The sequence below is a fragment of the Dermacentor silvarum genome, chromosome 6 (assembly GCF_013339745.2).
Source record: "Dermacentor silvarum isolate Dsil-2018 chromosome 6, BIME_Dsil_1.4, whole genome shotgun sequence".
Lineage (NCBI taxonomy): Eukaryota > Metazoa > Arthropoda > Arachnida > Ixodida > Ixodidae > Dermacentor > Dermacentor silvarum.
Genome location: NC_051159.1, coordinates 181,640,165 through 181,665,112, shown reverse-complemented (window position 1 = coordinate 181,665,112; position 24,948 = coordinate 181,640,165). Strand labels below are relative to the sequence as shown.

The window sequence follows — 24,948 nt, the reverse complement described above, 5'->3', positions numbered from 1 at the left end:
CTTGATCTACTTTATTTTTTCAAGCGAAGCTTGTATTGCGTTACAGATTTCAGTGGCGGCGTAATCATGCGAAAAGTAATGTGTGGTGCATACTCTCATTGGATATGCGGGTATTCAAGGTCATTTGGTGTGTTGCGGGGAGGGAAAGGGAATTAAAGGGGGTTGGTGTGTGCTTTGCCAGGCTTCCCTTGCCTCAGATCAGTTTCGGCAATCAGATGGGAAGGCTGCGCGTGGTGCGTGCCGCTGAGGAGCAGGCTGCGTTTGAACAACAGGGCCGCGAACTCGCTCAGGAAAGGGCACGTCGTCGACGTGCTGATTCTAGTGTGAGGGCTTCCGAAGCCCAGGCGAAACGTCAGCGAAGAGCTGCGGACCCCAAGTTGCAGGAACGCAATGTTAAGGCCAAACGTCAGCGAAGAGCTGCTGACCCTGAGTTTAGGGCAAACGAAGCAGAATGCCTGCAACTAAGTCACCTTGCCACAAGCTTTGCTTACCCCATTTCCTCGACAGGGGAGGGGCTCTGAATATTTTTCAATTTAACCATTCGGTATGTGCCACTGCGAATGTGCCCATTCTTGACCAATCCTCCATAATGGGTATGTCCCAGTGGGACACAAGAAGTACAGAATCCCTAAATGTTGCCTGATATGTGTTGTACCCATGCCAGTGTAAGGCATCTGCCACAGCTTAAAGGGGCTCTGAAACACTTTTTTAACTAATAGAATGGTCTCACTATTAAAGGCTGTCATCTCATGCTGCAAAAATTTTTTGATTCCTCCAAGCATTAGTGAAGTTATCGCACAGATATGTGGCTTTCTCTTTCTTTTCATCTCTGCTAGCACACTGGAAGCTACACGAAGGAGAAGCTAACAGAGTTCTCCCACTCAGCCGCTCCGTCTATGGAGCGTGGGCGAAGAGGAGAGCATTCAGGCACTCTGTGGCGAAGTACGGTGAAAGGGCTCATCGTGGCGGCTGCGGTAGACTACGTTCCTAAGCACGCTGCTGACATCTCGGAGGCCACGTGCAGCAGGTGCAACCGAGCACAAAGATCAAATTCTTTTTCTGTCTTTTTGGGATCGCAGACGTATATACTTATATACTTTTCATTTATTTAATTCAGAAGGAGCAGTTATGGGTTACTGAGAATGTTCTTGCAATAATGGAATCGGCCAATAACCTTGGTCTGCCAGCTCCTTTCGATCTTTCGATGATGCTGCTTCACGACAACGCGGAACTGTTGGCGAGCGGTCTTTCATTGTTTTTGACACGAGATTGTAAATTCCCGTTTGCAGGCAGTGCAGTAATATTTGGCTCACATGTTCACTGCAGCCTCTCGACAGATCAGCAACGCTTTCTTACTATGTTTAAAAAGTGTTTCAGGGACCCTTTAAGATATAATTGATCATTTGTTGTCCCATGTCTAGTCTAAGCATGCAACTCCTGTTGGCGTATTTTTGGTGAATCTCTGCAACAGTACCAGGATAAGTGCCTTGCTAACATTGAACCTAATTTGAGGCAGTCGACAGGTATTGAAAAAGCTGAAGAAGTCTGATATTTGCCTGGCCTATGAATCTTTTTGTGTACATCAAAGAACGCAAAGCTTGAGCTCAAAACAAACCAAGATGTCTTTATACGAAAGCAAACAGAAATGATGTGAGCTTGAAGTGTTGTGCAGAAACAACAGATTTCATTTAAATGCCTTGGAATGAAGCAAGTAGCTACTTGTACTCTTAACATTTAAAAACACCATATTGAGTTTTGAGCCCACTAAATTTCTAAAGTTATTTTTTCCGCGTTTCAAAGTTGGGGCGGGATATAGGAAAATATGTGTGAAGTGAGTGTGCGCTATAGCAACGCTCTTAAAGGCGTTGTCAAGTGAATTGTCTAATGGACGAGCTGGTGACCACATAAAAATGACAAGTCATTGTAACTGTTGGCTTACGCTAATAGAAGAAGCTACATGATGCTGTAAGCTAAAGCAGTGCATGCCGGCTTAGGGCAGTGATAAGAAGTATGATTGCTCTTAGCAGCAACCAAGAGCTACACTGACGCCCTGTCACTTTCACACGGTCACCAAGTCAGCCATTTAGACAAGTCATTTGTTTGAAACTTTCTTTGAGATCGCAGTTATCGTGCATGTGTGATGCATGGGTGCTAGCTTATCTTGAATTTCTTTAATATTTCCTTCCACAACTCTCAAACATGGAAAAAGTAACTAAGGAAAGTATAACGGGCTGTAAGCTATTGGCCATGATGTTTTCGAATGCACAAAAGCATTTAACATTCGAACATATGCATTTAGACCAGTAATTATTAATATGACTTATCATAATTATTACAGGTAAGCCTTGATATAATGAACTTCAATATAACTAAATTCTCAATATAAAGAAGTATTTAATGTTTTACTACTTCTTGCCATAGAACACAATGTATTTTGAACCTCAATATAACGAAGTGTGGTTATACACGGTTTCAATATATAATGAAATTTTGCTGCTGCCGTGAAGGAATAAAGAGTCTATAAATGGAAACTTCTGCAGACGCATATGGTTGAATGGTTGAATTACATGCGGCAGCTTACAAACACACTTCTGAAATTGTGCGGCCTCCGGAGCGAAGCAGCGACATGTTCGGCATTGTCACAGCTGTCTCCGATTCGTCGTCGGCGCGAAGTCGATCGACGGGGTAGACAAGCTGGTTGGTCGTTCCGTACGCAAGCGAGCACAGTGAAAAGAGTCAGAGTCGGGAGTAAACAAAAAACAAGATATTTATCAACTGATAAATATACACAAGTTAATAAAATAACATAATAAGAAAAACACAAGACAGACTAACACACCTGAACTTAATATCACACAATGATGAAGACCAATAAATACGAGCAATTAACAGAACATATACATATGAAACAGTGCGAGGATCAAATACACAAGAATACACTTAACAGCATTTCACTAAAACAAAGATCAAAATAAATCAAAGTTCAAAAGAAAACAAATGGTGTCATACGCATGGCCGGGCAGCAGCAGCAAGTGCAATAAACCGTGAAGTCGGTGCACAAAGCTTTCCCGAAGAATGCTGGCGGTCCGATCTTGTCGAGGTGGATGCGAATTGCTGAGCTGGGTTTCCCAGGAGTCTAGATCTGACGTCTTCTCTCAAGCAGGTTGAGCTAACTTGAGGCGAACTACCGTGAGCTTCGTTGCAGACGCTGGTTTGACGTCCCGTACGTCAACAAGTTCCTCGGAGTTCCGACGTGGCCAGGCGGCCCAGGCGATACTGGACGGCACTAGCCCCCAACGGCTTCTCAGCAGCGCATAGGTTCAGCTTCCAGACTCATCAGTAGGGCCCAAAACCTGCGCTTAAATAGCCTCTCCTTTCCCTAGTTCCCTATGTAGGGAAACTGCCGGTATGTAGAGTTCTCCGAATTCAGGGCTCTTAGCTCCCAATAATCTTGGCCGCGACCCTTTCACCATGGACGAAGAACCGCAGATTCTCCTCTCTCCCAATGTCAAGGGCCAAGGTGGAACCCGGCATACCACGCAGACGCACACGCACACTTCTGGGTCCGTAATCGGCATGTCGCATCTGGAATCGAGATGGCAGCCCGAGCGGCCACGACGCTTTTGACGCCCGTAATTCGGCGTGTCGATGTCGAATAAATTATACGCTGCACAGTCAGGAGCCCACGTTTTTGACGCTCGTAATTCGGCGTGTCGGTAATCAGCGTCCAAACCATTCGAAAATATGCCGCTCCGTGACAGGCATAAAGGCCAAGTGCAATAAGATCCTATTGTGCTTCGTGTGCTGTGTGCTTTAGGTGCGAGTGAAAATGTGCGAGGGTGAGCCGAGAAGGATGGTGGCTTGTTGAGCGCCATCTTCTTTCGTCTTCCCGCGTGAGCAATGGGAAAGGGAGTGAGGAGAGCAAGCTCGCAGTAACGCTATCGAATGTGTGCAAGGGAGGAGGAAGTGGGGAGCAGGTTGGCGCATGTCTTCTTTTCTAGCGCAGCTGTGGCTGCGCATGGCTGTCAGTGTGGCTGAGCGCATACGCCGCCCGCACTCCCTGTTTTAGAGGGGATCTGCCACATCTGCAAGGACTGGGCAAGCTAAAATGGCATGGCATCATGTGCTGTCTCCCTGTGTTTGGTGCTGGTGCTGGGGGTTTCGGAGACACGTTGAAGCGAGAGGCAGACGAAGCAGTCACTTCCTGTTGCTTGGTCTTTTCATAACAGCATCGTATCGCTGCGGGCGACACTATCAGCCGTGGGGCCAGAGTGGACGCAAAAGCGTGGCTAGCTTCGCTTTGTACCGCCCATGTGAAGATACCGCCAACATGGCATGAAACTGCATCTTTCGTTGCCGACTCCCGAGTTCAACAAAATAATTTTTTTCTCATTCAAGTTTTCCTATTGCCAAATAATTCGGAAAGCTTTGCGGCCCCGTCTGTGTAAGAAAAATCCATCGATGACCATACTTATTTGCATAAAATATTGAATTTCAATATAACAAAATTTGGATATAATGAAGCAAATTGCCAATTTTACCAACTTCATTATATTGAGGTTTAACTGTAATTTTGGATAATCAGCTGATGAAAAATAACAGAAAAATATTCCATTTTGCTGAAGACTACGAACAGAACACTGTTGGCCCCATCCTCATATCTTGTACCCTCTTTATAGCTTGGTCGATGTTACTAACTGGGGCATCCTGTATTTTGCCAGCACTACAATAAGAAGAACTTGTTGGCCAAGTTGGTATTGCAGCGAGACATAATTTGCGCTAAACATTTTTTTTCTTTTTCGCTGACATTTTTCATCTCATGCACCATCAAGGTCTGCACCACCACTGCTGGCGCTCTTGATCATGCCAGCATTGGGAGATGTTTTGTAGCTGCCAGGACACTGTTATTCTACCCAGCATGAGTTGCCTTGCATTCTTTGTTGCGCCAAGATGTTGCATCCATGTATAGACCTTTTTCATGGTGATCGCGTTGGCGCCGGCATGTTTGATCACATGGTGACGTGTCCATTGCTTGCCTCAGCTGCTTCCGTTGCCTCTGTGTTTACAATGGATGTGCATTATGCCGGAGTGGCTCTGAAAACATATGCTTCGGTGGATATCATAGGCAGTGACTAGGTAAACAACACGAGGCTTTGGCCACAGCTCAGAGGACATGTAACAGCAGTGATTCCACTCCTGCGCCAACTGCGCCAAAGTGCGCCAAATGGGATTTACTGCGCCATCCTGATACAATCGACGAAAATTGCGCCTAACTGCACCAAACGGTCTCGGATTTGACGGCGTCTGTCGCCGACAATTGCACCACCGGGGAATTAAAACGTGCAACGTGACGATAGAGCGAGCCTTAGTTGCAACCTTAGTTGCGAACAGGAGACGAAACAGCACTAGCGCATGCATCCCGATTAAGCCACAGGGCCACGTACGGCGCCGATGTGGCGTCTGCCTTGCAAGGCGGCTCAACGGCAAAGTGCGGTTTCTGCTGAAGCTCGTGGCTTCAAGGTCAATTGGCGATTCATCGGCGGACGTTATTTACTCCGGAAACGCAGCTAGTATATATAGGTTGTTTGAAGCACAGCGTGACATGCGATTATAATAACTGCATGCCGCCAGTGTGTCCAACATTTCTGTTTCTGGATATAAGGAATGACATCTGGGAAAACTAGCAATATATGAAAGAATATCAATTTGTGTGTGTGTATTGCCATGCACAGAAAAGCATTTTTTTCTCCTCGAGATCTGCAATGAATGGAAATGTTTACCCAGCTTCTCTAAGAGCATACCAATTATTCAGGTCTTTGAATGTAAATTGCAACTCGCTTTTTCGAAATACTTCAGGATGTGAAAAAAATGAGCTGCTCCCAAATGCCAAATTGCCTGCTCCAAATTGCTCCAAAATGAAATTTCTGGTGCTCCAAAAATTGCTCCAAATCAGAAGTCCGCAGTAGCATCACTGTAACAGCTTTCGAAGCTCATTACACCTCGTCAGAATGGCACAAGCAGCATATACAGTGCTTGTACTAGAAGTTGGGCTAGAAATGTATTGCAAGCTGCCCAAACCTTCCACTTTTGAATTAAATTAAAATCAGTGTGCTTTGCTCTTAGTTCTTTATTTGGCCAACACTTTGAAGTGGTGGCTTGTCATGCTTCTGACTTATAGTAAAGTTCCTTCGCATGATCACTATCTGATTGTTTATTTTCTAATCACTCACAGGTGTTCTCAGTTGCAATGTATTTGTTCTCGCTGTGCACAAGGGGGCTTGGAATGTAGATGTTCTGTACTTTGTAATAGCTTATAACAAAGGAGTCTTATCGCTAGTCACTTGCTTACTCAGTGGACCGTCACATTAAGCTTCATATATTCGTGTGTTTTCGGCAAGGTTGCCATCACCCATGCTTCGGTGCATTGATTCAAGTGTGCGCCCATTTACTTATTCTTGATACGTTGGCAATAGAGTGGGCGTAAGTTTGCGTGTGAGTTGAGGTAGATGTGTTTAGACAACGTGCGAGAAACTTACTATGTCAAGAAGCGGCGCTACTCCTTTGTCACTGTGCAATGAGCGGTACTCACTTTTGCCAACGTTCCGGTGGCTGAAGTTCCTTTTTTTGGAGGTTAGTGATACAACCCTGGCAGATAAGTGAATTTTCTTATCCTTGAAAAAAGCCATGCATTGCGAAGTGCCGGCAACTTACAGTCCTTATGTAGCAGTGATCCGTGGATTTGGTCACAGATTGATTCCATCTCTTAAGGGGCCGTGAACCACTTTTCATTGAAGTGGAGAAAGGCATTTGAAGTGAAAATAGCCTATTTCAGAAATACTTTGCCGCAAAAAGTACTTCAATGCGTTCACTAGAAGCGGAGTTATTGGCAATCAGACACAGCCTCTGCTGTGCTCCCGTTCCTTCTTCAATGCCTTGCACTGTGAAGGCTACGGCGGAGTGGGGTGTGGCCACAGTGTTTTGGCCTTCTAATGTCACTGGTGCACAGTTCACATTTCATTTTGGATGTGAACATAGACGCCATGACTTCCGATTTTGCTGCCTACGACCTGCTAAACGTAAGCCAAACGCGGCTGTCTTCAGTGAGCCACAGCGTGCTTAGCCAGTGGACTTCTGGCAGCATCCCGCAGCGGCCGCGGTATCTACGCTGCGTAGCCAACCGGAGCTACCAATAGCAGCCGTATATGGGAATCCGCTTTATTATGAAATAAAGCGTGTCCAGATAAGAGTTAGGAGCATGGTTTCTCTTGAAAAAAGAGTTTTTGAGAAAAAAGGTGACTTAGCGCTCTGCTTGCGAGCTCCACGCATCGCATATGACAGCAAAACTTGGCTGAGATGTTCATAGCAGCTTATGCTACCTGGGGACTATGTTATTTCACCAAGCCCAAGGGGTGGTTTAGGACCCCTTTAAAAGACATCTTTTCACTAATATTTTGCAATGTAAAAGATTTTTAATGCACTTGGTTTGAAAAGGGTTATTGCATATAAAATTCTGCTACATGCTGATTGCCTTCTCCTCTTGTCCATCATTTGAACTGCGCTTGAATCTGTGTTGCTGGGCTCTCATAGGAGAATGCCGGCCATGCTCTGCCTATGATCACATCTAGCATTTGTGCCATACGAATTTGCATGCCATTCATTTTGTAGGCCTTGGTATTAGCGCAGTGGTATTGTTCATCTACGTATGACACCACCATTCATCAGTGACGAGATTTCCCTGCTTTTTGTTTCTGCCAAAGGCATTGCTTAGCAGCTTATCAAGTGAAATTGTGGGCACTCTGCTCCAACTAGAAGAGTAATATTTGGCTCAAATGTTCATAAAAGTGATGCCTAGCAGGTAAGCAAGGTTATTTACTATGTAAAAAAAAATGTTTTGTATATGCTTCACTTCATAGCATGCAAAGTCCAGAGAGAACAGCAACATTTTACAGCCTGTGTGTGGCTCGTTTGCAGCGTTAGTATGGTTGGACAAACCAAGATGGCTAGCTTAACTGTACTACATCTTCTTCGCACTCTGATTTCATGTTTTCCTTCACCTTGCTGTTGTCTAGGGTCCATGGAGGCCCTGGTTGCTGAAGGGACGCTGGGTTCCTCACCTGAGCCATGTGTCATAGGAGTGACAGCACCAGGTGGCAGCGCCGCCAAGCGCAGCTGGCAACAGCTGCGGCAGGCTGTGCGACAGACACGCTGTCGCTTGTACGGCCTTGCCTCACGCCTGCCCAGCAGCGTTATCTTTGGCAAGGGTCGCCTCTACTTCCTCAGTCCGCTGACTGAGGGACGTGAGAGCAGCCTCCACTACGTCGACCTGCCTCCACTCCATGCTCAGGGCACCGAGGCCGCTAGCCTGACTGGGTGAGAACCAACCAGGCGGATGGTGCTGCTCAAGGCTCTTTTACAAGTTTTATGGGCCGAGTAAAGAATCTGTTTAACACTTGTGTGAGATCTATTTGGAAGGGCCTGTTGGTACATGATCTTTGTATTGAGCAGTGCATGGTGAACACAGGTATAAGGACAAATTACAACACTGGGCACTTGTGTTGTTGTTTGTACTTGTGTCAGTGCTTGTCCTGCGCTTCTCAATGCAAAGTATGCGATCCGCTTGCTTTAAATGCATAGCATGAAAGCTTGAAATTGAGCAGATTTGGTGCACCTGGTGACAGTTACAGATGCTTTTGGTGACTGGGAGCCATCATGCTCTACAATCATCTGGCAGCTAAAGGTAACCCCTTTGGTAGAGTGCGTTTCAAACTTGTTGGTGCACTATGTTACAAAAATACGAAACAGTTCCTAAGAGATTTGGCAATTTGTAACAACATTTTAAACAAAAATTTATAGTCTAAATCAGAAATCTGCTTGCTACAGTCACTAAATTTAGATTTTTCTCTTTTAAATGCAACAAACCTCATCTAATAACAAAGCTTTAGCTCGAGGGGCTGCCATCTAAATAAATGTGAATGGAGAAATCATTTTCTCTTCAACCACTGCACTGAATTTTATACTGCACTGCACTGAAGTACCCCAGCCCATCACGCAAAATGTGTAATGCCTTGTATCTGCACTAAAATGTGTAATTTGCAAAGTTAAGGCATTTAATCGTTATAATAGTGTAAATGTAGATGACTAGTAGCTTTATAAGCAATAACAATTAAAAAAATTAGAAAGAATATCTATGCAGATGCGTAGAGCTCCATAGGAAATGCATGGGGAAGCTTATAGTAGGGGTGGGCCAACTTGAAATTTGTGGGTGGGCAACCTTGAAATTTGGGGTTTGCACAACTAAAATGTGGGGTTGGACCAACTTGAAATTTGGGGGTGGACCTACTTAAATTTGTGGTAGGGCCAACTTGAAATTTGGGTGTGGGCCAACTTGAGGTTTTGGGGTGGCCCAATGTCCAATTGAACGGTGCTATCAACTCCTCGTGGGCATGCGAGCGCGTTGAGACGCTTGGCACATTTTCATTGGGCCTTACTGAGGCGCAGTTAGAACGCAGGCGAGAGCTTGTGCTGACAAGGAACGCGTGGTTAACACAGGCTTGTGAGAGCAACAGCGAGGGTGACATGGTATTTCGGCGATGCACTCACCTCACGTGCTACTGTGGCAGCCGGAGTACCCTTTCACCTGCTCTGCTCCGTCGAAGCGCGCTCGTGCCGGGTGTTCGGACTCAATTGGTACGATTGCGTTAAAGGGGCCGGATGCGGTATGAAAATCTGACAATTGTCTACTAAAGCCTAAGCATTCTTTGCCACCGGAAAGGCCATGAGTTGATGCGCATAAGCTAGAGAAAGCAAGTAAGCAAAAATAAGCGAAGGCAAAGTCACAGCCGAGCCAAACAGTGCATACGCATTAGAAGACAATTCTCAGAATTTCTGTTGCTTTTTTTCAAAGATTGTTGAAAATTGCCAAATAAAATAAAAGAAAGATGCTCTTGCATAAAGTTGACTACTCTATAACTCAGCAATAAGAAATGATACCACGATTCTGTAAACTGCTCCTAATAATGAATGTAAAGTGGAGAAAATTCGTGTATTTTACACCACTCTGAATTATACCAATAATTTTCAAGTAAGATTTTTTGCAAAAACCCTTGTAAACATTGTGACAATGTCATGTAAGCTGTAAATTCATAGGTAAAATTTGTCCGCTTTGCATGCTATAACAGATGCAGTTTACAGAACTCTGATATCTGTTTTTGGTATAGAGCTGCCGATTTGCAAGATTTGTGCTTCAATTCTTGCGAAACTTGCCAGTGTTTGGAAATTTTTCGTAAAACACATGAGGCCCTAAACCAATATTTTGTGTGCTATAGTCACCAGAAGTCAACTTTTTTCTCGAACGCAACACATTTAATTAAAATTGGTCCAGTGGTTGTCTGATAAAAGCACTTCTGTATTTTACATGTATTTGAATAGGTGGCATCGGAGTTGGCTGCTAGCTAAAGCTTCCTCTTAAGGCAAAACAACAAAGAAATGAGGCAAGTGCCAAAAGCTAAGGCATGAACAAGGTGCACAGTGCTGCATTTTCAGCAGATGGTTTATTTAGCAGGTATGCAGGCTTGTACTCTAAGTTAAGCAAAACATAGAACATATGCCTCAGTACTGCTGCCTTTATATGGCCTGTGAGTAACTCTTTCCCAAAAAGATAGGTCTTTCTGAAGACAGCACAATGTATGGCCAGCTTATTCATGATTCAACTAGTCTGTCAAGCACTAATACCATTGTTGGCACTAGAATGACACTGGTGGTCACAAAAATTAGTATCGAGTCACCCACGATGGCGTGCCTCATAATCTTTATCCCTTGTTCCCCTTTAGTTCCTTACATTAGGTTAGTTATTGGGTAATTGAGCGCAGTGACATTGCTTTGCTGTTAGCTAGGTTCTGCAGACACTTCACCATTTCCAGCAATAGGACATGCTGTGAGGTGGCTCATTACTGTGTTGTAGAGTGCAGCTCTTAGGCGCCTGTTCTTGTGGCGAGCGTCGATGTAACGGAGTGAATGAGCGCAGCAGATGAAAGAGCGAACGCAGAGTGCAGCGGGGGATGAGGAAAGTGGAGGAGGAGGATATGGCTCTGTGAAAGTGAAGATAGCTATGTGGGGAGGAAAGCGGAGGAGGAGGGCGGCAGCGGAAGCATAGTTCAAAAAGCAGAGGGGAGGGTATGGCGAAAGTGTGAGAAGAAAAACGTAGTGCCACAAGACATGCACTGCAGTGGCGGTTGCTACGAGATGGCACCAGAGTAGTGCTTGCCGTCTAGGAGGTCTCTGCGGTGGCTGCTGTGAATTGCGCTCACGCATCACCCACACGCTGGTTCTCGCAGTTCTCCTGATTAACGAGGCAGTCGCACCACACCTTGCTGCGTTTGCAATGTGCCGCACGAGACAGATTGCCCGCGCCAGCCAATATGTCGTGAAATAAAAACATGTGTAGAGCTGCGCTCAAATTTCACATTAAGGAGTATTGTAATTGTTGGTGAATTTTAAAAAATTAGCTTAAGGGAAGTGCATGCCATAATCAGATTAAACCATATTAATGGGTGTCTTGCGCTGGAGTTTGAGGTATAAGTAGCGGCGCCTGGTGGCGGCGAAAAACGTCATCTGGGTAGTACCAGCTTGGATAGTATTGAGCCCTGGCTGTGGCAGCACGTTTCTAGCCCACGTTTTGCGTCGATTCGCACTTTTTTTCTGCCCTGTTTCGAGTGCGAAAAGGCTCGTCACTTCTCACAGACCATGGCGACCAGGCTGCGAGCTGGCCGCAGCCTATAGTTTTACGAAAACGGACTCTCCGTGTGCCGTGGGACGTAATGCTGGAAGCAGAAGACATCGGTGGCGTCGATCCGCAGAGACCTAGCTCAGCCTCGAAAAAGTGTCACCGTAGTTACTGCTGCGTCGTGGGCTGCCATGAACAAGAAGGCCTGAATCCCCACATCAGATTCTACCGTTTTCCTTCAAGGCCTCACGCTGCGGAGCGTCGGGCGCGCTGGATAACTGCAGTTCGTCGCGCTGGTTAAGCGATAGGGAAGACCGACATAGCAGCAGGCATGGCTGGTGATTTATGATTCGAGATCCGGCCACAGCTACAATTAACAATTTGACCGGTGCGAAGTGGTGAAGTGACCAGGTGTGTGAAAATGACCACAAATAGTCGGGCTGATTCGGTGACAATTCACTACCCCACTACGAGCAGCACAGGTTAGAGAGTTGAATGTGCTCATCCTTGACCTCAAGCCAGCACGTTGAGGCAGCACAGCAAGGTAGTATTGATTACAGCACATCTATGTTCGAGCGCCGTCATTAAAAGCTACATCAAGCGAGCAGTGCACGAGCGCGCGCTGCAGCGCGATTGGCACGTACGAACGCTACTGCGAGCTTATATGCATTGCATCAGTTATTTATCAATTGCTAGACAGATGGCCGCTACTACAGCGCAGGCATAACTACTTGTCTAGCGGCATGCAGTCAACAAAGATTGCAGGAGACCCGCCGGTTCGCGGCCTGTCGAAAGACCGCTGCCGTCGCGGCGCGTACGATCGTGCGCTCGAGCAGTTCGTGTACTGCGGCATGCTGAAAGACTGCTGCCGTCGCGGCGCGTACCGTCGTGCGCTCGAGCAGTTACGTACACGTCTGCTTATCGCTGCTATGAATTCATTTATAGAAAGCATTTCCTCGCGTTTGTGCGCCTGAATCTAGCAGCATGCAAACCTTACCTGAAGTTCAACTTCGCACGTGCGTGACTCGCTTCACTTGCGATTGACACCGCGCGAAAACTTCGCTGGTTATTTCTTGAACAGCGTACACGTATTCGGCGTTGCATAATTTCTTGCCTTTACGCACCATGCCACCCATGGAAAAATCTTCGGCGCCCGATATTCGCTGCAAGCCGCGGTACAACACAACCGAAAATGGCGGGTCCATATTGTAAATGTGCTTCCCGAAGCAGACGACCGAGCTTGGTACTACCCAGTTTCGGATTGAGGGCGCTGCACCATTTTTGCAGCGCCCCCTGGGCAACACAAGAGCCCCGTAGTACTAGCTTTAGTATGCTGTCTGGCTTTTGGGAATCTACTGACATAGCTCTGAGGAATTACGGTGTCAGTGCAGGTTGGGATGCCCTATGAATTCTTGACTAAATGTTGGGGTCATATTGTGTAACAATTCATTTTAGTTTTAATTCTTGTCACTCATCATGTCAAGTGGCAAAATCCTGGGACAATGGCAGTGCTGTGGCATCTGAGCCAATGACAGAGGGTAGAAAGAATGAAAATCAAGTTAATTGTTTCAATATGTGATCCCCCCTCATTTGCTAGACTCTCCCTGTATGTATTTTTACAGGAATAGCTGTTTTAGGACTTTCAGACTACATTCATAGCATCACGGTATGTCATTGGTGTAGCTCTGGGCGGCTTGAGCCATCAGGCATTGCCATGTTTCCATGCATATGGTTTTGCTGACATTGTGTATCCTGGTCTCCTACTCAACAAACCTGTTCTGTTCCTTGCATAGGGTTGGTGGCTCGAGCGGTAGCAGTGGCAATGAAGGTGCGGCAGGAGCGGGTGGAACATTGGGTTCAGCAGCTCCTCCCGTGCTCCAGTGGCGCCCTCTGCTGGACCCCAAGTTCCACCGGTGTCACCCGCCTGGGCGGCTGTCACGAGAGGAACAGCTCCAGTGGGAGCGGCGCCGCCTCATGGCCTGGGGCATCACGTCATTTGACTACCAGGGTGGTCGCTTCGTCTTTCCTGCTGGTGGCTCCCTCTTCTTCTGCGATGACATGCCCCTGGTACAATCATGAGGCCAACGACAGCACTTTATCCTGCTAAGAGTCTGTGGAGTGCCTTACATTAGTTTAAATTTAGAGATCATAATTTTTTTTTTTTTTTTTTGACGTAGTAGTTCAGCGGAAACCTGCTAGGTGGAGAGAATTAAAGGGAAAAATGAGACATCCACCCAATCGTAGCAATTGCTACAAAGGAAACCCTTACGGGTTCTTCAAAAGAAAAGCCTCGCAGTTGAAGAAAAATTCGTCCTGGTCCGGGACTCGAACCCGGGACCACCGCCTTTCTGGGACAGCCGCTTTACCATCTGAGCTAACCAGGCGGCTAGCAGATGGGAGGGCGAAGTCGAATTTGTCAACAACTTGAAGCAAAGGCAAGTTTTTGACGTAGTAGTTCAGTGGAAACTCGCTAGGTGGAGAGAATTAAAGGGGAAAATGAGACATCCACCCAATCGTAGCAATTGCTACGAAGGAAACCCATATGGGTTCCTCGAAAGAAAAGCCTTGCAGTTGAAGAAAAATTGGTCCTGGTCCGAGACTTGAACCCGGAACCACCGCCTTTCTGGGGCAGCCGTTCTACCATCTGAGCTAACCAGGTGGCTAGCAGATGGTAGGGCGAATCTTTCGAGGAACCCGTATGGGTTTCCTTTGTAGCAATTGCTACGATTGTGTGGATGTCTCATTTTCCCCTTTAATTCTCTCCACCTAGCGGGTTCCTGCTGAACTATTACGTCAAAAACTTGCCTTTGCTTCGAGTTGTTGACAAATTCGACTTTGCCCTCCCATCTGCTAGCCGCCTGGTTAGCTCAGATGGTAGAGCGGCTGCCCCGGAAAGGCGGTGGTCCCGGGTTCGAGTCCCAGACCAGGACGAATTTTTCTTCAACTGTGAGGCTTTTCTTTCGAGGAACCCGTATGGGTTTCCTTTATAGCAATTGCTACGATTGGGTGGATGTCTCATTTCCCCCATAATTTTTTTTATAGAATTCACTGGGAGATTTGACTGAGGCAAAATTAGAACCAAGTCTGCAGAAAACGCTGTACAAAACAGAAACATATCTGTTGAAGTGATACTCTGCACACAAGGTATCGTCTGTTTTGTCTGCATATACAGTAGACCCTCGTTGATACGATCCCGTTACGTACAATTTCCTGGCACCAACTTTTGCTATCAAGAACACTAAAAGTGACACGATTGAGTTATGCTTATTTTGTACCAGTTCATGTGTTGCCAGAAAACACAATCTTTCGTCACCAATGTTTACTACATCGCCAAACTGCGATCGTATGATACATTTTCTGGCTGCTAGATTCAATGTAAACAAGAAAATGCGCAAGGCGCGCGTGATTGAGAACATTAGCCGCTCGCTGGGGCAACTTCACTGCATTACTTGCCCGCCCATCTCGTGTGAAAACATCAGTGCGCACTCGATTTCTTATTTCGGTGCACTCACAACTATAGCAGCTAACCCTATTGCGGTAAGCATCTTCAACTTTCTGTTTCACAGTGCATGGTACCGTTGGAAATGTACTGCACGCTTTCAATAGGCGATAACCTAAATGCGCCGCCGTTTCCTGCTGCAGAGCGCGGTTCTACGACACGTTTTGCAGCTGCTACAGTGAAATCTCGGTATAACGAACTTCAGGGGATTGCGGTAAATGGTTCATTATTCTGAAAAGTCGTTATAGTGAAAGCCCCAAAATGACCCATTGTGCCCATTAACCCATCAGTTCATAAGTTGTCACCATATGAGCTATCCGCGAAGACATCGCTGTTGACTTTCGGCCAGCGCTGTTGCTATTTGCCATAGATTCCGTCCCCACGCACCACTGCAGCACCGTATAATAAGAGTGACGCGCTCACAACAGACACTGACGCTGAGAAAACTGCCGACAAAAAGGAAGCTCAATGTCGCCTCCAAAACACAATGTTTCTTGTTGTTTCTTTGCTGTGGACACCGCAACTGTCTCGCTTGTGGCTGACACCTAAACAATTAAAGTGCAAGCGTTCGTAAATGGCACCGCCCGGAAAGTACAAAGTGTGACTGTGTGGCAACCTCGCAAGTACGGAGGTTACACTTCTCCTGCGCGTGTAGCTAGTACGGCCGCAGAAAGTGTGAAAGAGGTGTGCGAAAAGAAGGGCGAAAGAAGGAAGAGACGCGACTCTGTTGCTAGGCGACACTTGTCTGGGCAAAGCATGCACTCGCAAAACCTGATGCATCGCCGTCTTAGCTAGTGTTGGAACAGTCCTGCGCGTAACAATTGCCACTTCGGGACCTTCTCAGAAAGAACGGCTTGCCTCACTGTTCAGCTCACCTACCGTTACCCTGCCTCAGAATGAAAAAGCGCGAGTCGAGGGCAAAAGCATTTTGTGGTGATGCCCGACCCGATGCGCGCCTTCTCGCCTCGCTGGTCCGGCTGCTCTACTGAGCTGCGCTATTCGGGCCTTCGGGCACACTGCGCTGCTGTAGAGCGCAAGGGCAAGGGTACTTTTGGTACTGTGCGCCTCAGCATTGTGCGAATTATACAGAGGTCGACACATGTTGACCGTGCCCGTACTCACTCACGTTTTTACTCAAGCCCACTTATACATGCCAACGCTCACTAATGTTCATGGTCACTTCCATTCGCACTCACTGGCACCAACTCACGCGTATACTCACATCCACTCCCACTCATGTATATACACAGTCAACGTCCGATTTTTCGAACTCCCTAGTGAGAACGTCTGAAAAACCGAGCAGTTCGAAAGAAATAAATGCATGCCTTTTACTGCACCCAACGACTCAAATCGCCACGGGCACATCCGAAATAGCTCTCAAGGCCTGCCTTGAGAGCACTTATTAGGCGTATCGGTGCTTGTACTGTGATAGGAGATGGCGGGTGCGCGTGTGTATAATTAAGGAATACATACCATGTCCCGTAATTGCCCCTTCCACTTATGGTATGCTTCACCACAATACTTTGCATATGCTTTACCGTCTAACATTGCTCTCTTGAGGCAAAGCTGACTTTTGGGAACCGGCAATATGGTTTGCGACGTGTTTCTGAGCTTCGAAGCCATTGCCGAGGATTACAAAGGTGGAGTCGGCGCCATTGCCAACAGCGGCGAATTGTCTCAATAAAAAAAATCCGCCTCCATTTCAACCTGTGAAAGTGGATGTACAGCGAAGCTGTTGCCGACGTTACACAAGCACCACCACCACAAGTGATGTAGGTCACACACGCGTGCATGAGTACGAAAGTGAAGCATACATCCTCATTCTGCTAGGTCCTCCGTCAAGTGTAAGTGTATGATTGAACTAAATGAATGTTTAAAAGTAAATTGCGTCAGAAAATGCTAAAGTACGAATTACACTCAAACTGCAGACATGGTAGCTTTAGATTGTTATTCGAATGTACAAGAAAACATGCACCTGTTACACGGAAACTGAAATACAAAGCCCTTTTCCAGCGGTCGTTTGAGGTCTGTCTCTAGTGGCAGCAGCCTCTGGGTGGCAGTACCATTAGCACAGCATACATCCTCATTCTTGTAGGCCCTCCGCCTAGCGCAAGTGCGTTATTGAACTAATTGAATTTCTCAAAGTAAAACTCATCATAAAATTTGTTAAGTACGACTTACACACAACCTGCAGACATGATAGTATTGGATTGAAATTCAAGTATACGAGAAAACATAATTTTGTTACAGCAAAACTCAAACACAAATCCTTCCAGCTGCCGTTTGTTTTTCGATGAGCACAGACTAAAAAATCCTGATCAACTAGAGGCTAGCAGCTTCGTTGTAAAACACGGCACCGAACAGAAAGAAGCTTGGTAGCAAACGTCGAAGTAGCTAGGCCTAGCGTTCCTGCGCTAGTGGCTACGGCTGTCAGTGGATCTGCATGCGAGAGTGCCGGTTCGAGGCGGCGACATTATCAAAATAATGGCGGTGGTGGCTTTGATTAATGCCGTTTCGTACCTGTGGTCATGGCAAAAAAGTTGATGACGTTTCACTTAGTGAACGCAGGTTACGCGCAACGTATGGACGCTGCGAACATGCACAGCGAGCACTGCAGCATCGAAGCACAAATAGAAAGGGCGCGAAGGCGGCAATTATCCACTTCCAGGCGCTTTCCTTCTCTGGCGTTTGCTTCCCTCGCGGCAACAAACATAACTTCGCCGATTACATAGACGGGGACATCTACGCTTGTGCGGAAAAGTCTGGAAAGTTGGATGGCGAAGGTTGCTTACGTCTGAAATTTCAGATGTGTTTATACATTGACTATATGGGGTATGTGGCGGTGCCGCGAAGGCGTCCAAATTATCGGTTGTCTGGAAAATCAGTTTTTGACTGTGTACATACTCACATCCATTTACACTCTTTTTCTCTCATTCACACTCTGCGAAATGGGTGGAGTGAGCATGGGTCAAAATTATGGGGTTTTACATGCCAAAACCACGATCTGATTATGAGGCACGCCGTAGTGGGGACTCCGGAAATTTAGACCACCTGGGGTTCTTTAACGTGCACCTAAATCTAAGTACAAGGGTGTTTTCGCATTGCGCCCCCATCAAATGTGGCCGCCGTGGCCGGGATTCGATCCCGCAACCTCGTGCTTAGCAGCCCAACACCATAGCCACTAAGCAACCACGGCGGGTGTGAGCATGGGTCAGAGGGCTTGTGAGGGAGTATGCCGACCTATGGAATTGCATACCTGCCAAGTTATACAATTTTCAGAGCTTGTTTATGATTGTCGCATTGACATCAATAATTAAGCATTTTTTAAATTGCATCCAGTTTATGGCAAAATTAATTGGAAAAGAATGGTACAAAACACTCCTTGACTGAGCCTAAGTTTCAGACTCCCTGTATTATTTGCGTTCCCCAGGTGAACAACACCCGCTCATTAAATCAGCATATAAAGGCAGCTCAATTTTGGGCATTGGCACATGAGTGCTTCATGAATAAACTTCATTAACATTTCTATTTGTCTGTGGTGCAAATAATTCTTTCTTTGTCTATAGGGCAGAGTGCCTGTTCAGTGTCCCTACAGAACAAACTCTCGAAATTTTCCTAGTTAACAGTCAACATCTTGAATATTAAAGCTGTACAGTAGACTACCGTTATGCGGCTCCGGTTAATTTAATCATTTGGTTAATTTGATCCTGGCCGAAGGTCTCGGCCTGCGCACATGCATTTCTGCAGGCCCAAACTTGCATTATTTCAATCCGAAAATTGGCCTTCACCGGATGATTCGAACTATACCAGTCTGCATGCACACGCTTCACTCCTATTTGTGACCCCACTAACAATCCCTGTAGTGGCAGTGGCCGTCTCGGTGGAGCTTAGGAAACAGTGAATGTTTTTGAACACACGTCATCTCCCGTCGAAAATGCCTATTTTAGGCCTAATGTAGGAAGATTTTCAAGCAATAATCGTATATAACAATGTCTAATTATGGTATTTATGAGATTCTAACACGCCTTTTTTTTTAGAGCGTAGCTCTTAGGCGCTCGTTTCAGTGTCGGGTGTCGGCATGCCTCGTGACCGAGTGAACGAGCACAGTGAAGAATGAAAGAGCAAACACGAAGTGCAGCGGAGGATGAAAGACGGGGATAGTGAAGAGAGTGCGAGGAGGAAAGTGGAGGAGGAGGGTATGGCAAAAACGTGAGAAGAAAAGCATAGTGGCCGTGCAAGACTGGCTCTGCGGTGACGATGGCTACAAGATGGCGCTATAGTAGCGCGCGTTGTCTGTTTATTGATGATGCCAACGATACCATATATGGAAACAAAGTGCTGCATGAGTGGGGGTCTGTCTGTGGTGGCTGCTGTGAATCGCACCCAGGCGTCACCCACGTGCTGTCTTTTGCGATCTCACGATTAGCGAAGAAGTCGCGCCGCACTTCACTCCGGTTGCAACGTGCCGCATGAGACAGATTGACCAGACTAGCCAATATATCGCAAAATGAAAGCACGTATAGACCTGCGCTCAAATTTCACATTCAGGAGTATCTTAATCGTCGGTGAATTTTTTTCACCAAATGTTTGTATTTTTGGCTTTCTTTAACCATGGTATTTTTTAACTTTTAAGGTTGGCAGGTCTGCAATTAGCATGTGTTTGACGATGTGGAATAATGAATACATTAACCGTGACTGAGCAGTGAGTCTAAATGATTGGATTGTGAAAAGCTTTCATGGTGTTGAAGAAAATGAAGTTCTACTGTGCATTTTCTAGTTGCATCTGAATGTGACTGTTCAAAGAAATGATGGTCATCATCTCATGGCCTATGATGTTTTGGATGCAGGGGGGTCCTCACTTCCCGGTGGAGCTCCGCACGTCGTTGAGCTGTGCACGCCTCAATGCACAGCTTTGTCCATTCAACGGTGATGTCGTGGCCTTTGTGGCGGCAGGTGACCTGTGGGTCACTCACCTGGGCTCAGGTGCCGAGGCACGGCTCACGCACACTCGCTCAGGTGTGTTTCTCTTTATACCTGCCATGGTAGCTGCAGCATTCTGATGCCGGGCACGAAGTCTGCAGTTTGATTTTGAGCTTTGCATTAAGATGGGAGCAGAATGCAATAACACTCATCTACCTTGCTGAATGTGCACATTAAAGAACTGCAAATGGTGAAAATGAATCTGAAGCCATCCACTATGGCATTTCTCATAGACCCTGTGTTGCTTTGGGATATTTAAATCAATCATTCAATCGATCAGTCAGCCAGTCTTCTTTCTTCTGCACTTTATTGGTGCTGGGAACCTCCAGATTTAACAGCTTCACAAAGTGAAAGTTGCAAATCCCTCTTCTAAACCCACACACTGTGATGTTGGATGTTGATGGCATGTCAGAAGTTAAATCCAAGGTCAGGAAAATGTGATTTCTCCTTGTGGATTGTTCACTTGTCATTAAAGGAGTGTGTGTGTAAATGCTCTTGGATAAATGTTTGCTATGTAAGTTCCATCTCCTGCTGCATTTGTTTTGTTGCAGCTGTTGCTTTTTACATCTATGTCACATGAATGGTCTGTTTAATATGCTCTTGTATTACGAATGCTAATGCTGCTTTTGTACTGGGGTCACATGTGGTTGGTCACCAGTTGCCTTAACCCTTTGCGGTCCGAAACGTTTACCCACTTTCCGGCTGTACCGGTCCGAAACTATTTTGCCAGTTTATAGCGCCGCGATGAAAACCACAAACTGTGGACGAAAAACTCATAGGATATTTATTTTTTCTTTTGCATTCTGCAGGCAATTCCTCTACCGATATTTGAGCAGCGTGTGATACCATTCGAAGCATTTTTCTGGGTGCAGGCCAGGGTTGTTACTGCAGGTTTTGCAGAAAAACACAGTTTCCCTCCTGCCTCCGTTTGTTTTTCGATCGCTACAAACAGCACAGTCTTTGCTATTTCAGCCTGGGAGCTTGTAGATGAAATGGCTCCTCCCATCTAGCCTTTCCTCGCACTCCTTCCGCGCAGACGGGCCCCGATTTTTGGCTCTAGCCCTCACATCATCCACCAGCTGTTGGAAGAGGTTGCGGCGGTACTGCAGGTGTCGCTGTTCTTTCTCAGCATGATTCTGCAGCTGTGTGCGCCTCAAAATAAAGCTATTGATAATGGAAACCTCTAGAAGCTTTCACCAAATGCGCCACCGTAAAACGCACGCGATGAAAAAGTGGTCATGCTTCTCAGCGAACCGCGCGAACATGCTGTTCCGCGTGCAAGTGAGAACGCTCTGGTATCCAGAAGCCTTGCTGAACATTGTGCTGCAGCCTAGTGCAAAGAGAAGTAAACTTTAACAAATAAAGTTTACTTATCCTTCAAGAGATGGCGCATCGTGTATAGAAAGAATGCGCATGAATCGCAGTGAGAAAAACCACGAAATTTAACCCCTGAATCCCCTTGTCGGGCGGTGGCCGACAGCGGACCGCTACAGGCCGTGTAGTGTTGTCGAGCCCTGCCCGACAATGGACCGCAAAGGGTTAATTCGCCAATTCACTCATATCCCCCAACACACTGCCTTACAATGTCTGAATAAAGATTTCAAAGTTAGTTTGTAGCATTGCATTACCGGGACCTGTCTTATGTAAAGCATTTAAGTAGCACAGGAGGTTTTTGTAGGAGCCGTGTATAAGTGACCATGATTTCATATTTTGGCAATTTCACCATTGTCACGGTGCATCAAATGCACAATCTGGGAATGATGGAATGGGGCACTAATAAAGATTTTGGGCAAACTCTTGCGTCTCTATCAGAAAATTTGATGTCAGAACGGTCTTGAGGCTTTGTTTTCTCCAACCTGTGCCAACACATCTATTGTAGTGTCCTAATTACTTAATATGACGTGCATAGAGATGCAGCACTCCAGAAAAAAAGATTTTGGTGTTTCAGCAAATGTTCTTGTGGTTTTAATGTTGCAAATTGCTTTAGTGCAGCCATGGTCATAGTTTGCTAGCATTTCTAGCCTAACTGCATTGACACCTATACTTACCAGTTATAGTGTGGTACCACTTATACAGTCGAAACCATTTATAGCAATATTCAAGGGCCACGAAAATTCCATTTTTATAACCGATGACTGCTATAACCGGGCTGCGTGAAAAAAAGCAACATAGGGGGATGGCAGAGCTGTTGTGAGAAAACTAGAATGGCGGGGTGGCCAGTGCCCCTCCCCACCACCTTCCTCCATCCGGCTGCTGATTGTGTTGACTTGTCGAACCGTTTAACTCTTCTTCCACCACTCTCTGATGGCGTGTAACAAGTCGCAGCTGTCGGCGTTCAAGAATGGCATTGCTATAAGAACTGCAAAGAGGAGTCACAGGCGGCAAGTGACATGTGAGCTCCGCCGAGGCATCCTTTGGTGGCCCCAAAAGGGGCCTTTTAAAGAATGTGAGAAGGTTGCCTGTGGGAGCCTCTCAGCTCAGCTTGAGAAATCCAGAAGAAATGCTGGGGCAAGATCGCCACAAGCATCTTGCCGTGTACTTCTCACTTGTTTGCGAAAGAAAACCCCATGTCCGGCAGCCTTGTTTGCTTTACATGAAGATTGCTGATATCCTCCTCCAAGGCATCCAAGGTGCTCCACATAGTCACATAGTGCAGAGGAAGGTCCCTTGCGAAAATGAAGCCCCGGAGGGACTGAATCATTTGCGGTGCCTCCAGCAAGGACAACGTTGCGGCAGCCTGCCCTACCGCGTCATTGCTGCTGTCGTCGCTGTCACTGCCGCCGTCACTATCCAATGCAAGCATGTTCGCGATGATCGCCTCATCGGTTAGAAGTTCTGATGTTCCTAATGCGTCATCTCTTTGTAGAAACTTTGAGTCCTGAAGCATGCTCGTCGACTGCAGACCAAAGTTCAGGCATCACTTCGTCAGTGGGAGCTCCGCAGGCTTTGTATAAATCACTGCTGCCTCAGCCAAAGGATGCTTTCCTAAAGCAGTTCCGCACCATAGAAGCGTGTACTTCGGATCATGTGTCAAAGATAAACTGCACGGCTATCAATAGATTGATGTCTGGTTGCTCCTTCAAGTCTGGTTGCTCCTTGCTTGTCCGTGTGGCCATTTCCATCAGGAAGAGTAAGTAGTTCAGGATGTGGTGACGATAAGTGACCTGAAAAGTGGCGATCACACCGGTGTCTATGGGCTGCACACCTGCCATCGTGATCGGCGGCAGGAAAAAAATGTTCCACGCTTGAGAGCTTAGGCATGAGAGCTTAGGCTTGAGAGCTTAGGCATTTAGCAGTGCCCACTGCTAAATGCAGTGGGCACTGCATTTATCTAGGATGAGCGCCACCTTCCTCTTAGATCGCTCAATACCTTGATTGAACTCCAAGAGTCAGTCACAAAAAAGTTATCACGTCATCCATGCCTTACGGTTGTGACGGTAGCGTACCAGTATCCTGGCAGCACCACGGAAACAGTGGGGATTTTTTGATTTCCCAATGACAAATGCGGGGCACTTGTCGCTCCTTTGAGTGCATGTGTCTTGAACAGCCACATCTGAACAGTCCTGTTTCGTTGCCATTATATACGTTGGTGTCAACGTAGTTGAGGATGCAGAGCGTTTCGTCCACCCACTTCTGCTTCACCTCCACGTCAAGCAAAGTTGCCTCGCCGGTGACGGCTTCGTAAATAAAGCCGTGCCTCCCTTTCAAGCATTGTACCCAGCCGCCACCTGGCTTGAAGTCCACATTGTTGATGAGTAGGGCAAACTGCTTCGCCTTTGTGGCTAGAATTGGTTCGGTGATGGGCAAGTTCATGGCACGGGCACCAAGAAAGCACTCGTAGAGGGCCTCTTCCACCTCCTTATAGGCACCTTGTCAAATGCGTTGTTCCTGTTGTCTACTGAACAGTTTTCTTTGTTGAACTACTCTGCCGAGCGGATGATTGTCGACACTGTCGGTTGCGATAGCGTGTACTTCCTCAAGTCACACTTTTTTACTGTCTTCGTAGTCCTTCATGATACTGCACTTCGTTTCCAAATCTATAGTAGTGCACTTTCTTTTCACCGGCAATGTTGTGCATTGCCGATGATCAGCATGCGGATCAGCCTTCTTCCGTTTTGGCAGTGAGTCAAACGAGGCAGAGAAACCATGAGGCCAGGAAGAACTTCAATGCAAACAGCAAAGATGAGCACGAGTGACTTAATCCATGGGTAGAACTGCGCACAATGAGGGGCCAGCAAGCGAGGGAGCAGCACTGTCCATTCATTTTTTGGAGGGTGGCGCTGCATAGTGCTATGGGTGCAGCCCATTCGTGTTCGGAGGGGTGGAAGGGCGGCGGAAGAGAGGCGTGCGAGGCTGGCGATGCGGAAAAGTCTGGAAAACAGCTTCTATTGTATGAGTGCGCGGCGGCCTTTGGGGCGGCGGGCGATGGTGCAGCGGTTCGAATTTCTCTTTTTATTTTTTATTTTCAAGGATTTCGCATTCAGTTACCTTTCAGCACAGACACCCAGCAACCAGACTTCATTGTTAAGCCGATAATGTGACATGGGACATTGTAGTAGGCGGGTTATTTCACCATAGAAAATGTACAAAAGTTGATGCTGCAGCAGCTTCTCATTGTAATAACTAATATATTGTGAAAACTGGTATCGTTATAAGTGGGTTCAACTGTATTCTGGCACCGCAAGAAGCATCACCATGGAGGAAACCCTATAGACTCGAGCAGTACACTTTATGTATGTGCTGTTCT

At 46.5% G+C, this 24,948-nt stretch overlaps 1 protein-coding gene and 1 non-coding gene across 3 annotated transcripts in view; one reads left to right on the top strand and one right to left on the bottom strand.

Moving 5' to 3' along the window:
- The window catches only part of LOC119456493 (dipeptidyl peptidase 9), a 97,286-nt gene that overhangs the window by 5,084 nt on the left and 67,254 nt on the right, over window positions 1-24,948 (top strand). The window contains exons 1-4 of one of the 2 annotated variants that reach the window (XM_049669903.1): window positions 915-1,027; window positions 8,070-8,370; window positions 13,516-13,789; window positions 20,069-20,237. In XM_049669903.1, coding sequence (XP_049525860.1) covers window positions 8,075-8,370; window positions 13,516-13,789; window positions 20,069-20,237 — 739 coding nt within the window. In that variant the 5' untranslated portion in view covers window positions 915-1,027; window positions 8,070-8,074. Of the gene's footprint in view, window positions 1-914; window positions 1,028-8,069; window positions 8,371-13,515; window positions 13,790-20,068; window positions 20,238-24,948 lie in introns of those variants that run through there. The other variant, XM_037718310.2, reaches the window with a different exon arrangement.
- Window positions 14,032-14,106, bottom strand: Trnas-aga (transfer RNA serine (anticodon AGA)). Its single transcript has one exon. It is a non-coding gene; the product is annotated as a tRNA-Ser (tRNA).